This window comes from Hemiscyllium ocellatum, unplaced genomic scaffold (assembly GCF_020745735.1).
Source record: "Hemiscyllium ocellatum isolate sHemOce1 unplaced genomic scaffold, sHemOce1.pat.X.cur. scaffold_3653_pat_ctg1, whole genome shotgun sequence".
NCBI lineage: Eukaryota > Metazoa > Chordata > Chondrichthyes > Orectolobiformes > Hemiscylliidae > Hemiscyllium > Hemiscyllium ocellatum.
Window position 1 is genome coordinate 1 of NW_026868536.1, and position 13872 is coordinate 13872.

Below are 13872 nucleotides of genomic sequence, written 5' to 3' on the forward strand. Positions count from 1 at the left end.
AAACCAGAGCTCCCAGAGGAAACCCATGCAGACATTGGGAGAATATGCAAACTCCACGCAGTCATCAGAGGCTGGAATTGAACCTGGGTCCCTGTGCTGTGAGGCAGCAGTGCTAACCACTGAGCCACTGTGTCGCCAAGTCTTAATATTCATATTGCACTCGGTTGAAAATTAAAGCTATTCATTTGGCTCCCATTAAATATTGGAGGTGACATTCCAAAAACATTTAATGGGAATCAAATAAGCTATTGTAGATGGGCTCATTAGTTCTGAACACTGTCACCCCTTCCTACTGTACACATGCAAGAATGGCAACATGATTATTTCTAGGTCGAAGACAATTGCAATATACATTCAGAAGGATAGAGCAGCCGTGGAGGCTGCAGTACAGATGCTACCAAATTCAAGTCCAATTGCATCAACAGGTTACACGTGTTAAGTTATTAATAGAAACTATTCTTAGTGATTGGTTAGAAGTAGTTCATGGTGGGGAAATCCAGACTGAAGGAGCTACAAGTAGAGACATCATAACGATTACAAATTTGGAACCACCGGCACAAATACAAGACCCTCTGAAATTGAAACTGGTATCAAATTTAAGGATAAAACAGCATCAGTTGATTGATATTTAGTAAAGAAATTGCACCTAATAATTTCAGACAGGAAACAAAGAGAAATGTCTTTTACATTTGAGAGACCTGCTTCCAATACATGTGGAATTCATTCAAAACACACTTTGTTCTACCTCTTTGCCATTTCACAAAGATCAAACTCAAGAGTTTAATAGAATTCAAACTTCTTCCTAGTCGTCAGTTATACTATCATTCCCTACCTCTTCGTAATCTTTCTCCAAGGCAGCCATGTCTTCACGGGCCTCTGAGAATTCCCCTTCCTCCATCCCCTCACCCATGTACCAATGCACAAAGGCGCGCTTGGCATACATCAGATCAAACTTGTGATTGAGTCGAGCCCAGGCTTCAGCGATGGCCGTGGTGTTGCTCAGCATACACACAGCTCGCTGCACCTTGGCCAAGTCCCCACCAGGCACCACTGTAGGGGGCTGGTAGTTGATGCCAACCTTGAAGCCAGTTGGGCACCAGTCCACAAACTGGATGGAACGCCTGGTCTTCACGGTGGCAATGGCAACATTGACGTCTTTTGGCACCACATCACCACGGTAGAGCAGGCAGCAAGCCATGTACTTGCCGTGGCGAGGGTCACACTTGACCATCTGGTTTGCTGGCTCAAAGCAGGCACCGGTGATTTCAGCCACAGAGAGCTGCTCATGGTAAGCTTTCTCAGCCGAGATGACTGGGGCGTAGGTAGCCAGAGGGAAATGGATACGAGGGTATGGCACCAAGTTAGTTTGGAATTCTGCCAAGTCAACATTGAGGGCCCCATCAAAACGGAGGGAAGCTGTGATTGAGGACACAATTTGCCCGATCAGACGGTTCAGGTTGATGTAGCCTGGATGCTCAATGTCCAGGTTTTTGTGGCAGATGTCATAGATGGCCTCGTTGTCCACCATGAAGGAACAATCAGTGTGTTCCAGTGTGGTGTGAGTGGTCAGGATGGAGTTGTAGGGTTCCACCACAGCGGTGGAGATCCTGGGAGCTGGATAGACAGAAAACTCCAGCTTGGACTTCTTGCCATAGTCAACCGAGAGACGTTCCATCAGCAGGGAGGTGAATCCTGAGCCAGTGCCTCCACCAAAACTATGGAAAACCAGGAAACCTTGAAGACCTGCGCATTGGTCAGCCTGGAAGAGAAAAATAATTGCTGTCAAACAAGAGTTACTTGTCTCTTGAAGTCCTTTTTCATCAGGAAGGTTAATCCTGAGACTTGACTTATCAACGATGTATCATTCCTAATAGATCCCCAAATTTAAATTGGAAAATCATATGGTTAAATTGAGATGTTGATCCAATAAAGACTTGGAGGACATAGGCTTTGTGGGCTCTCCACCATCTGGTCTTACTAGCTATGGTTAGCTTAACTCAGCTGGGATCTGTCTGATTTTTATCATCATTGTAACTTGCATCAATTTCCACCCCCACCACCGCCGCCCCCTCACCCAATTTACTTATGGGACATAGGCTTTGCACTTATTACCAAATATCTCTAGTTGAACGGGGGTGGGGGGAAAAGAGTTGGTGAGCTACCTTCTTAAAACACTGCATGATGTAGGGGCTCCCACAATGATGTGAGGGTGCTCCAAGACTTTGACCCAGTACAATTAGATTAGATTACTTACAGTGTGGAAACAGCCCTTCGGCCCAACAAGTCCACACCGACCCGCCGAAGCGCAACCAACCCATACCCCTACATTTACCCCTTACCTAACACTACGGGCAATTTAGCATGGCCAATTCACTTGGCCCGCACATCTTGTGGGAGGAAACCAGAGCACCCGGAGGAAACCCACGCAGACACGGGGAGAACGTGCAAACTCCACACAGTCAGTCGCCTGAGTCGGGAATTGAACCCGGCTCTCAGGCTCTGTGAGGCAGCAGTGCTAACCACTGTGCCACCGTGCCACCCACAGTGACCCTGAAAGAATGGGAATATCGTCGCTCGAAGCTAGGCTGCGAGAGGAAACACCACCACCTGCATCTTATAATCTCAAGATCTGTCTGCAGAGACAAGCTTACTGCAGTGGGGCTGAAAGTGAGAAAAATGCAATGCTTGTGATTTGTGACAATTTGTCAGCATAGATTGCTAGAACTAAAAAGCTGTAGACCAGAGTTAAGTTGCACACATGTCCTACCATCTTGTATTATATAGTACCCTTATCTAGCAAATAAGAAATTAATGTTTGAGATGACACATTTACAAAGTAGGTTTTAAAGAGATGAAGGGGAGACAGGTCAAGCAGAAGAATGGTTTAGGGAAGAACTCTGGATCTTAGTCTCCTCGCAGCTGAAAGAAGTGCCACTGAGTTGACAGATTTAACAATCAACAATTGTTAAAAGGAAATTCACAGAAAGCAAAAATTGAGAAAAAGGTTTGGGTTATGGTTAGACATTTCAACTACAAGTCAAGGAAGGAACAGGACTTCCATTCAGAGAGGAGGCGATGGTGCTATGGCAATATCACAAAGTCTAATAAAGCAGACCACCAGGCTAATGGTATGGGGACATCCAGTATACAGATGTGATGGGTCATGGCTTGGTGGTGCTGGTATTGGAATAGGGTAGATAAAGTTAAAAATCACACAATGCCAGGTTATAGTCCAACAGGTTTATTTGGAAGCACTAGCTTTCAGAGCGCGGCTCCTTTATTGGTTGGTTATAGAGTCATACAGACGTACAGTACAGAAACAGTCCTTTCGGTCCAACCCGTACATGCCAACCAGATATCCCAACCCAATCTAGTCCCACCTGTCAGCACTTGGCCTATATCCCTCCAAACTCTTCCTATTCATATACCCATCCAAATGCCTTTTAAATGTTGCAATTGTACCAGCCTCCACCACTTCCTCTGGCAGCTCATTCCATACACGTACCACCCTCTGTGTGAAAAATGTTGCCCCTTAGGTGTCTTTCATATCTTTCCCCTCTCACCCTAAACCTATGCCCTCTAGTTCTGGACTCCCACACCCCAGGGAAAAGACTTTGTTTATTTATCCTACCCATGCCCCTCATGGTTTTGTAAACCTCTATAAAGGTCACTCCTCAGCCTCCAGGGAAAACAACCCCAGCCTGTTCAGCCTCTCCCTGTAGCTCAAATCCTCCAACCCTTGTAAATCTATTTCTGAACCTTTCAAGTTTCACAAGATCTTTCCAGTAGGAAGGAGACCAGAATTTCACGCAATATTCCAACAGTGGTCTAACCAATGTCCTGTACAGCCACAACATGACCTCCCAACTCCTGTACTCAATATTCTGACCAATAAAGGAAAGCATACCAAGTGCCTTCTTCATTATCCTATCTACCTGCGACTCCACTTTCAAGGAGCTATGACCTGCACTCCAAGGTCTCTTTGTTCAGCAACACTTCCCAGGACCTTGCCATTAAGTGCATAAGTCCTACTAAGATTTGCTTTCCCAAAATGTAGCACCTCGCATTTATCTGAATTAAACTCCATCTGCCACTTCTCAGCCCATTGGCCCATCTGATCAAGATCTAATTATAATTTGAGGTAACCTGATTCGCTGTCCACTACACCTCCAATTTTGGTGTCATCTGCAAACTTACTAACTGTACCTCTTGTGCTCACATCCAAATCGTTTATATAAATGAAGAAAAGTAGTGGCCCAGCACTGATCCTTGTGGCACTCCACTGGTCACAGGCCTCCAGTCTGAAAAACAACCCTCCACCACCACCCTCTGTCTACTACCTTTGAGCCAGTTCTTTATCCAAATAGTTAGTTCTCCCTGTATTCCGTGAGATCTAACCTTGCTAACCAGTCTCCTCTGGGAAGCCTTGTCGAATGCCTTACTGAAGCCCATATAGATCACATCTATCACTCTGCCCTCATCAATCCTCTTTGTTACTTCTTCAAAAACCTCAATCAAGTTTGTGAGACATGATTTCCCACGCACAAAACCATGTTGACTATTCCTAATCAGTCCTTGCCTTTCCAAATACATGTACATTCTGTCCCTCCAATGACTTGTCCACCATGAACATCAGGCTCACCGGTCTATAGTTCCCTGGCTTGTCCTTACCACCCTTCTTGAACAGTGGCACCACATTAGCCAACCTCCAGTCTTCCAGCACCTCACCTGTGACTATCGATGATACAAATATCTCAGTAAGAGGCTCAGCAATCACTTCCCTAGCTTCCCAGAGTTCTAGGGTATATGTGACCAGGTTGTGGAGGTTAAGTTCATGCTCGCAGAATTTATAGCGAAAGGATTCCAGTGTCATGGAAATGTGGGACGGTAAACAATCTTAGATTAAAACTTACATCTTTTGTCATGGGATACGCTGGTTTCGGTTCTTTGATAGGAATTTTCCAGAACTCAGCTATTTTAAGCAATAGTTGTGACGTCTGTCTGTGTCCTCTGTATAGTTTTATACGGATTTACGCAGTTTTTGAGCAAAATAAAATGTAATTCTGCAAAATCAAATTCACCCCATAAGCTTCTATGTGTGCACACGGAGGAGTGACAGATTGAGTCATATGGGTGTAAGTGCATGTGATTGTGTTTATATAAAGACACACACAGCATGATGGTTTATGTGTGAGAGGGTGCATGTGTTGGAGAGTGCGCGGGGTAGGGTGTGTCATGCATTGGGGTCACCTATGGTGTGATATGAACCCAAGGTCCCAGTTGAGGCCATCCTCAGATACTGAACTTTGCTATCAGCCTCTGCTCAGCCACTCTGTGTTGCTGTCTGTCCCGCAGACCGCCTTGAGGGATGGTCACCCGAAGGTCCAAGGCCAAGTGTCCTGGACCACTGAAGTGTTCTCCAACTGGGAGGGAAAACTCCTGGCTGTTGACTGTTCTGCAGTGTCCGTTCATCTGTTGTCATAGTATCTGCTCAGTCTCAATGTACCGTGCCTCAGGGCATCCTTGCCTTCAGGATATCAGATAGACAATGTTGGTCGAGTCATAGGAGTACTTGCTGAGTGCATGGGAGGTGCCTCCACGTGTAAATGGTGTTACCCATGTCACTACTCAGACACAGCTTGCAACGGCTGCTGTGATAGGGTTGTACAGTGTTGTTGTCCTGAAAATCAGGCAATTTGCTGCAAACAATGATCTGTTTAATAAGTGAAGTGGAGGCATTTGGAAGGTCTTGGTGAGGTGCTTATCCTCATTGATAATGTGTTGCAGGCTGTGAAGAACATGGCGTAGTTATTCAGTTCTTGGAAGTACTGGACAATGTAGGGTACCCTATAAGTTGCAGCACATGTCAGTCTCCTGGAGGAGGTCATTATGGTTTCTCGCTGTGGCACATCAGAACTGGTGGTTGATAAGTTGAGCGTCATATCCTGTTCTTATGAGGGCACACTTGAGTACTTCCAAGTGCCCATCACATTCCTCCCCATCTGAACAGATCCTGTGTATGCATAGGGCTTGTCTGTCAGGGATGGCTGTTTTGATGTTGCAGGTGAAAGCAGGAGAAAAGGTGTAGCATCGTGAGGTTAGCTGTGGGTTTGCGGTAAAGGGAGGTGCCCATCCTTGGAGATGGATGCGTCCAAGAATGAGACAGATACTTTGTAAAAAAGCCCATGGTAAGTTTAATGGTGGGATGAAACTCATTGATATCACTGTGTAGTTGTTTCAGTGACTCCTCACCATGGGTCCAGAGGAAGAAAATGTCAATACACCTGGTGTATAGTGCTGGTTGGAGGACCTGTGCAGAAAAGAAGTCTTGTTCAAACTTGTGAATGAAAATGTTGGCATATTGGGGTGCAAATTTGGTCCCCATGGCTGTTCTGGTGTCTGGATGAAGAACTGGCTGTCAAAGGTGAAGATGTTGTGATCGAGGTTAAAGTGGATGGGTTGTAGCACGGTGCTCAGAGATTGGAGGTTGGTGTTGAGTACTGATGCGGTTGCCATCATCATGGGGGATGTTGGTGTAGAGTGCTGACACATCCATTGGGATGAGGAATGTTCCTGATCCGACTGGCCCATGGGTTCTAGTTTCTGTCTGAAATCTGTAATGCTGCAACAGAAGCTAGGGACCCCCTGTACAGTAGGTTTCAAGATGCCTTCAACATAGCCAGAGAGGTTCTGACACAGGGTCCCATTGCCTGATACGATGGGGCATCCTGGTGTGTTGGCTTTGTATTTTCAGAAGGCAGTAGAAGTCCCCTATGTGAGAAGTACATGGGATGAGGGTGCGTAGGGAACTCTGAAGGACTGGATCCAAAGTCCTGATCAATGGTTTTGTTCACAGGTGTGCTGTTTGGTCAGAGCGGCTGGTAGTTGCCTGTAGTGTTCCTGTTTGTTCAGTAACACTTCCTTGCAGTAATCTGTTCTGAATGACAATGGCTCCTCCTTTATCAACAATCTACGATTGCTGACTGTATCACATCTCCCTGACACTGGACTCCTTTGGCTATAAATTCTGTGAGCATGACCTTTACCTCCACAACCACCTGATGATGAAGGAGCAGCGCTCCGAAAACTAGTGTTTCCAAATAAATGTGTGGACTAACTATCCGGTGGTGGTGGGTGGGGGAGGTGAAGTTGTTTTTTTGGTATTTGATGTCACAAATCTGGCAAAAACCCTTAATTCCACAAATGCCCTTCAAGGAAGGAAATTGGTCTCCAAACACACGACAATGTAGTTGGCTGTTTTCAACCCTTCCAGCATTTGGCCTGTGCTTCCTGATGAAGGGCTTTTGCCCGAAACATCGATTTTTTCCTGCTCCTCGGATGCTGCCGGAACTGCTGTGCTTTTCCAGCACCACTCTAATCTAGAATCTGGTTTCCAGCATCTGCAGTCCTGGTTTTTACCTTGGGCAATAAATGCTGGTCTAGGCAATGCTATAGGCCATGAATGATGGGAGACACTTTAACCCATCAAAGCAGCTCACTAATATTGCAGTGGGGTGAAAAGGGGCTGGGTGGTCAGGGAAGGGGTGTGCAGCAGTGGGAATGAGCAGACTGGGCTACTGCACCTCAGATTTCTAAACAGCTTTCCCAAATCACTTTCATATGTGGGAGAAAGTTCTCATGCATATGCACACACTCATACCAACTTGCAAATGCGGTCCAAGACTGGGTCGATCAGCTCCTTGCCGATGGTGTAGTGCCCACGGGCGTAGTTGTTGGCAGCATCTTCCTTCCCGGTGATGAGCTGCTCAGGGTGGAACAGCTGGTGATAAGTGCCAGTCCGGACCTCATCTACAAAAAATAAATTGCAATCCTGATCTGGTCTTTTGCTGGTCACTCATCTTAGAGAGAGATGTACAACACGAAACAAACCCTTTGGTCCAACTCATCCATGCCAACCAGATATCTGAAATTAATCTAGTCCCATTTGCCAGCACTTGGCCCATATTCCTCTAAATCTTTCCTATTCATATATCCATCCAGATGTCTTTTGATTTGGAGGTGCAGGTGATGGACTGGGGTGTACAAAGTTAAAAATTCACAACCAACTGATGAAGGACCAGTGGGTTGAAATAAACCTGTTGGACTATAACCTGATGTGATTTTTTTTAACCTTTTAAATGCTGTAATTGTACCAGCCTCCACCACTTCCTCTGGTAACTCATTAGGTACACTTACCACCCTCTCTGTGAAAAAGTTGCCCCTTAGGTCTCTTATATTTTTCCCCTCTCACCCTAAACCTATGACCTCTAGTTCTGGGCACTCAACCCCAGGGAAAATACTTGGTATTTACCTTATCCATGCTGAAAATGTGTTGCTGGAAAAGCGCAGCAGGTCAGGCAGCATCCAAGGAACAGGAGATTCGACGTTTCGGGCATAAGCCCTTCTTCAGGAATCATGCCCGAAACGTCGAATTTCCTGCTCCTTGGATGCTGCCTGACCTGCTGCGCTTTTCCAGCAACACATTTTCCGCTCTGATCTCCAGCATCTGCAGACCTCACTTTCTCCTCGAAGATTTACCTTATCCATGCCCCTCATGATTTTATTGGCCTCTATAAGTGTCAACTCTCAAGCCTCTTTCTGAGAAAAGAGGAGATTTCAGCAAAGCTTTGACCTGATGAGTGCAAGGCTCAGGAATATCAATACAAGGAGAGCTATATTTTATACTGTACAAGAGAACACTGCTTTGTTGGAATTTGAACAACTGAGGGGTTGGGGGGGTGGTTTGCCATGAAGAATGCAATAGTTTTAGACTGATTGCAGTTGCCATGGTTTAAGTTAAACCAGGTAACGTTAAATAGGCAGATTGACAGGTTTCACAGGGCAATTCTTGACCAGATGAACAGCATTCTTGCAAACCACCCAATGAATGAAAAACAAAAGCTTTGATTATTCACATTGTATTGGGAATTGTATTCACTGTTACCATTAGATTGAAATGAACATGTCCAGAGTGACAGAAGTCTAGGTATTTATAGTTTTGTATCAACAGATGTAGGCCATTTGGCCCATCAAGCCTGCTCCATCAATCATGGCTAATCTATCAACCGTCTCATCTCCTCCTACCTGCATTATCCTCATAACCCTTCATTCCTATTCCATTCAAAAACCCATTCAACTTGCCTTGAATATATTTAATTAAACTGCCTGTGTTTCCTTGGGCAGAGATTTTAATAGATTCACTACTCTCTGGGAAAAACAGTTCCTCCTCATCTGTCCTAAATCTACTCCCCCTAATCTTGAGGCCATGTCCCCTAGTCCTAGTCCCACCCACTCCATCTTAGAGACATATCCCGATGAAAGGGAGAGGAAAGATCCCCTGGCAATCTTCAAATTCTAGCAAGTACAGTCCCAGGTGGCTCAACCTTTCCTTACAGGGTAACCCCCTCATCCCTGGAATCAACCTGGTGACCCTCCTCTGCACCAGTGTATCCCTCCTCAAGTAAGGAGACCAGAACCTCACCAACACCTTGTAGACTTGGAGCAGAACCTCCCTGCTCTTCAATTCAACCCCTCCATCAATAAAAGCCAACATTCCATTTGCCTTCCTGATTATCTGTTGCACCTGCAAATCAACTTGTAGTGTTTCATGTGTGAGTACTCCTAAGTCCCTCTGCACCGCATTATGCTGCAATCTTTCACCATTTAAATAATACCGTTTACTACATTTACTTCCAAAGTGGATAACCTCATTTACCAACATTGTACTCCAAGTGCCAGACCCTTACCCACTCATTTAACCTATCTAAGTCTCTGCAGCCCCTCCACATCATCCGCACAGTTTGCCTTCCACACAATTTAATGTCATCAGCAAACTTGGATGTTACACTTGGCCTCCTCTCCCAAATCATTTATATATCATGAACAATCGTGGGCCCAACACTGACCCCTGCGGCACCCCACTCACCTCTGATCTCCAACCAGAGAAACACCCATTTATCCCAACTCTGCTTTCAATTGGTGGACCAGTCCTCTATCCATGCTAGTACATTCCCTGCAACTCTATGCATTCTTATCTTATGGATGAGTCTTGTATGTGGCACCTTATCGAACGCCTTCTGGAAATCTAAGTACATAGCATCCACCTGCTCCCCTCCATCCACCTTGTTTGCTCCACCCTCAAAGAACTCCAGTAAGTTTGTCAAACACAACCTTCCCTTCCTGAATCCATGCTGTGTCTGCCTGATGGAACCTTTTCCATGCAGATGTCTCACTATTTCTTCTTTAATGATAGCCTCCAGCATTTTCCTGACTACAGATGTTAAGATAACAGGCCTATAGTTACCTGCCTTTTGTCTACACCCTTTTTAAACAGCAGCATGACATCCACGGTCTTTCAATCCACCTGGACCTGTCTGGAGTCCAGTGAATTTTAGCAAATTATCACTAATGCACCTACTATAACTTCCACCGTTTCTTTCAGCACCCTGAGATACATTCCATCAGGACCAGGGGACTTATCGACCCTTAGACGCTCAGTTTTGCTCAGCACTATCCCATTAGTGATAACAATTTAATTGAGGTCCTCACTTCCCATCGTCTCCTTAACATCATTCTTTGGCATGTTAGACACATCGTCCACTGGGAAGACTGACACAAAATAGTTATTCAAGGCCTCAGCCATTTCAGCACTACCCAATATTAATTCCCTTTTTCTTTCTGCAAGGGACCTGCGTCCACTTTAGCCAGCCTTTTCCTATATTTATAGGAACTTTTCTGACCTGTTTTTATATTCGGAGCTAGATTATGAAAGCAAATTATCTTTCCTTTATTTCTTGCTTCATGATTCTTTGTTGCTTTTTAAAGTTTTCCCAGTCTTCCTGTTTCCCACTACTCTTGGGTACTTTGTAAGCCTGAGCTTTTAATTGGAAGCCTTCCTTTATTTCCTTGGTTATCCAAGGGTGGCTCTTCCTACTCTTACTATCCTTTCCTTGAGCACTGAAAAATCTCTTTGAAAGTCTCCACTGTTCCACCATATAACTTGTGTCCCAGTGTAATTTAGCCAACTCCTTCCTCATCCATTTATAGTCTCCTTGTTTAAGCATAACACCCTGGTTTTATGTTATTTTACCCTCCATTTGTATCTGAAATTCGATCATACTGTGATCACTTTTTCTAAGAGAATCCTTAACTACAAGTTCATTAATTTTATCTGTCTCATTATACAGATCTAAGATTACACGCTCCCTTGTAAGTTTGGTGACATACTGTTCAGAAGAGTTATCACTAAGTTATATGAACTCCTAAAAACTGCCTCTACTGAGATGATTTGCCTATTCAATGTGCATTTTAAATAACCAGGACTTTGGCTGTGCCATTCTTACATGCATCGGATATTTCTTCATCGATCACCTGTATGACAGAGATTTCTTGGGTTAAAAAAGGTTAGACCACTGATGGTCCTAAATCCCGGGCTATTATAAAGCAGGAGATGGCCAATCAGCCTGTTTCAATTTCATGAGTAAAAGTGGGCTTGTGTTTACCCATCTTAGTGGTGGATCTAAAGCGTATTCCTGATGAAGGGCTTTTGCCTGAAACGTCGATTTTCCTGCCCCTCGGATGCTGCCTGACTTGCTGTGCTTTTCCAGCCCCACTCTACTCTAGACATCTAAAGAGTAATCCCAGTTATGAACTTTTCTATTAGCCCCCCCCCCGCCCCAGCCTCAGCAGGGGCTTGTACATTTAGAATATCTATAGTGTAGGAAGAGGCCATTCAGCCCATTAAGTCTGCACTGCAAAGATCCCACCCAGTACCAGCTCCCACCTCATCACCCATCGTTTGTGATGGCCAACCCACCTAACCTGCACATCTTTGGATTATGGTAGAGAATTAGATCATCCAGAAGCCTAGACACTGAAAACCTGTAAATTCCACAGAGACTCATTCAAGGCTGGCTTTGAACCTATGTCCCTGGTGCTGTGGGAGCAGCAGCATTAACCACTGAGTCACCCCTTCCATTACCTTTTGTATAAAGAGGCTCCCAATACAGGTGCAGCCTAACTAATTTAAAGTTTATTTACACCATTAACTCTTTGCATCATCTCAAACCCCATTACTCATTTTACAAACAAGGCAGAGTATACAGCCCAGTAAGTTATAGAGTCATAGAGATGTACAGCAGGGAAACAGACCCTTCGGTTCAACCCGTCCATGCCGACCAGGTATCCCAACCCAATCTAGTCCCACCTGCCAGCACCCGGCCCATATCCCTCCAAACCCTTCCTATTCATATACCCATCCAAACGCCTCTTAAATGTTGTAATTGTACCAGCCTCCACCACATCCTCTGGCAGCTCATTCCATACCCGTACCACCCTCTGCGAGAAAAAGTTGCCCCTTGGGTCTCTTTTATATCTTTGCCCTCTCACCCTAAACCTATGCCCTCTAGTTCTGGACTTCCCGACCCCAGGGAAAAACTTTGTCTATTTATCCTATCCGTGTCCCTCATGATTTTGTAAACCTCTATAAGGTCACCCCTCAGCCTCCGACGCTCCAGGGAAAACAGTCCGACCTGTTCAGCCTCTCCCTACAGCTCAGATCCTCCAACCCTGGCAACATCCTTGTAAATCTTTTCTGAACCCTTTCAAGTTTCACAACACCTTTTCGATAGAAAGGAGACCAGAATTGCATGCAATATTCCAACAGTGGCCTAACCAATGTCCTGTACAGCCACAACATGACCTCCCAACTCCTGTACTCAATACTCTGACCGATAAAGGAAAGCATACCAAATGCCTTCTTCGCTATCCTATCTACCTGTGACTCCACTTTCATGGAGCTATGAACCTGCACTCCAAGGTCTGTTTGTTCAGCAACACTCCCCAAGACCTTACCATTAATTGTATAAGTCCTGCTAAGATTTGCTTTCCCAAAATGCAGCACCTCGCATTTATCTGAATTAAACTCCATCTGCCACTTCTCAGCCCATTGGCCCATCTGGTCCAGATCCTGTTGTAATCTGAGGTAACCTTCTTCGCTGTCCATTACACCTCCAATTTTGGTGTTATCTGCAAACTTACTAACTGTACCTCTTATGCTCACATCCAAATCATTTATGTAAATGACAAAAAGTAGAGGACCCAGCACTGATCCTTGTGGCACTCCACTGGTCACAGGCCTCCAGTCTGAGAAACAACCCTCCACCACCACCCTCTGTCTTCTACCTTTGAGCCAGTTAGTTCCAATAGTTGCATCCCTTCCACTTAAAAAGGTATCCATGACATTAGGAGTGTCAGAGATATATAGTTACAATAGTTAGGAAATTAGTTTCCTGTCTAGAATAGTTAGATCCATCGTTGCCTTTTTTTAAAAAAAAGCAAGCAATCACCTCAGCTCGCACGACAAAGCTTCTCACTGCCTCGGTACACGTGACAATAAATTCAATTTAATTTCCAGTTACAGCAAATCATTGATAAGGGAGAAAGTCTTTACCTTGAACAAAGTACTATCGCAACATAGTTTTTGGAAGGCTCACGGTTGTTTCTGCAAGATAAAAACTTAAAGGAAGGTTTAAGTGTCATGATTACCGATCACAGTTGGCTCCAAATCCACAAAGATTGCCCTGGGTACGTATTTCCCAGCTCTTGTCTCACAGAAGAAGGTGTCAACAGAATCATCAGCCTCACTTGCATTTTTCTCATCAGGTCTGAGTCCATCAGACTCGATTTCATGTTCCAAACAGTACAGCTCCCAGCAAGCATTGCCCATCTGGACACCAGCCTGGCCAACATGGACGGAGATACATTCACGCTGTAGGAGAGGAAGTGAACTGTTAGAAGTGCATTGGGGGAGCTGGAACAATTGATTGCATGGACATTTCCATCGAGAAGTTTGCGCACTAGCATGGAATCTGA

General features: G+C 44.9%; 1 protein-coding gene across 1 annotated transcript; it reads right to left on the bottom strand.

The window, feature by feature from the left end:
- Nucleotides 1-802: 802 nt before the first annotated feature.
- Nucleotides 803-13741, bottom strand: LOC132813390 (tubulin alpha-4A chain-like). Its single transcript, XM_060823140.1, has 3 exons — nucleotides 13546-13741; nucleotides 7661-7809; nucleotides 803-1759 (listed from the first exon to the last, which is right to left on the bottom strand). The coding sequence occupies exons 1-3, from the start codon at nucleotides 13724-13726 to the stop codon at nucleotides 803-805; spliced, it is 1287 nt and encodes a 428-aa protein (XP_060679123.1). The 5' UTR covers nucleotides 13727-13741.
- Nucleotides 13742-13872: the final 131 nt, after the last annotated feature.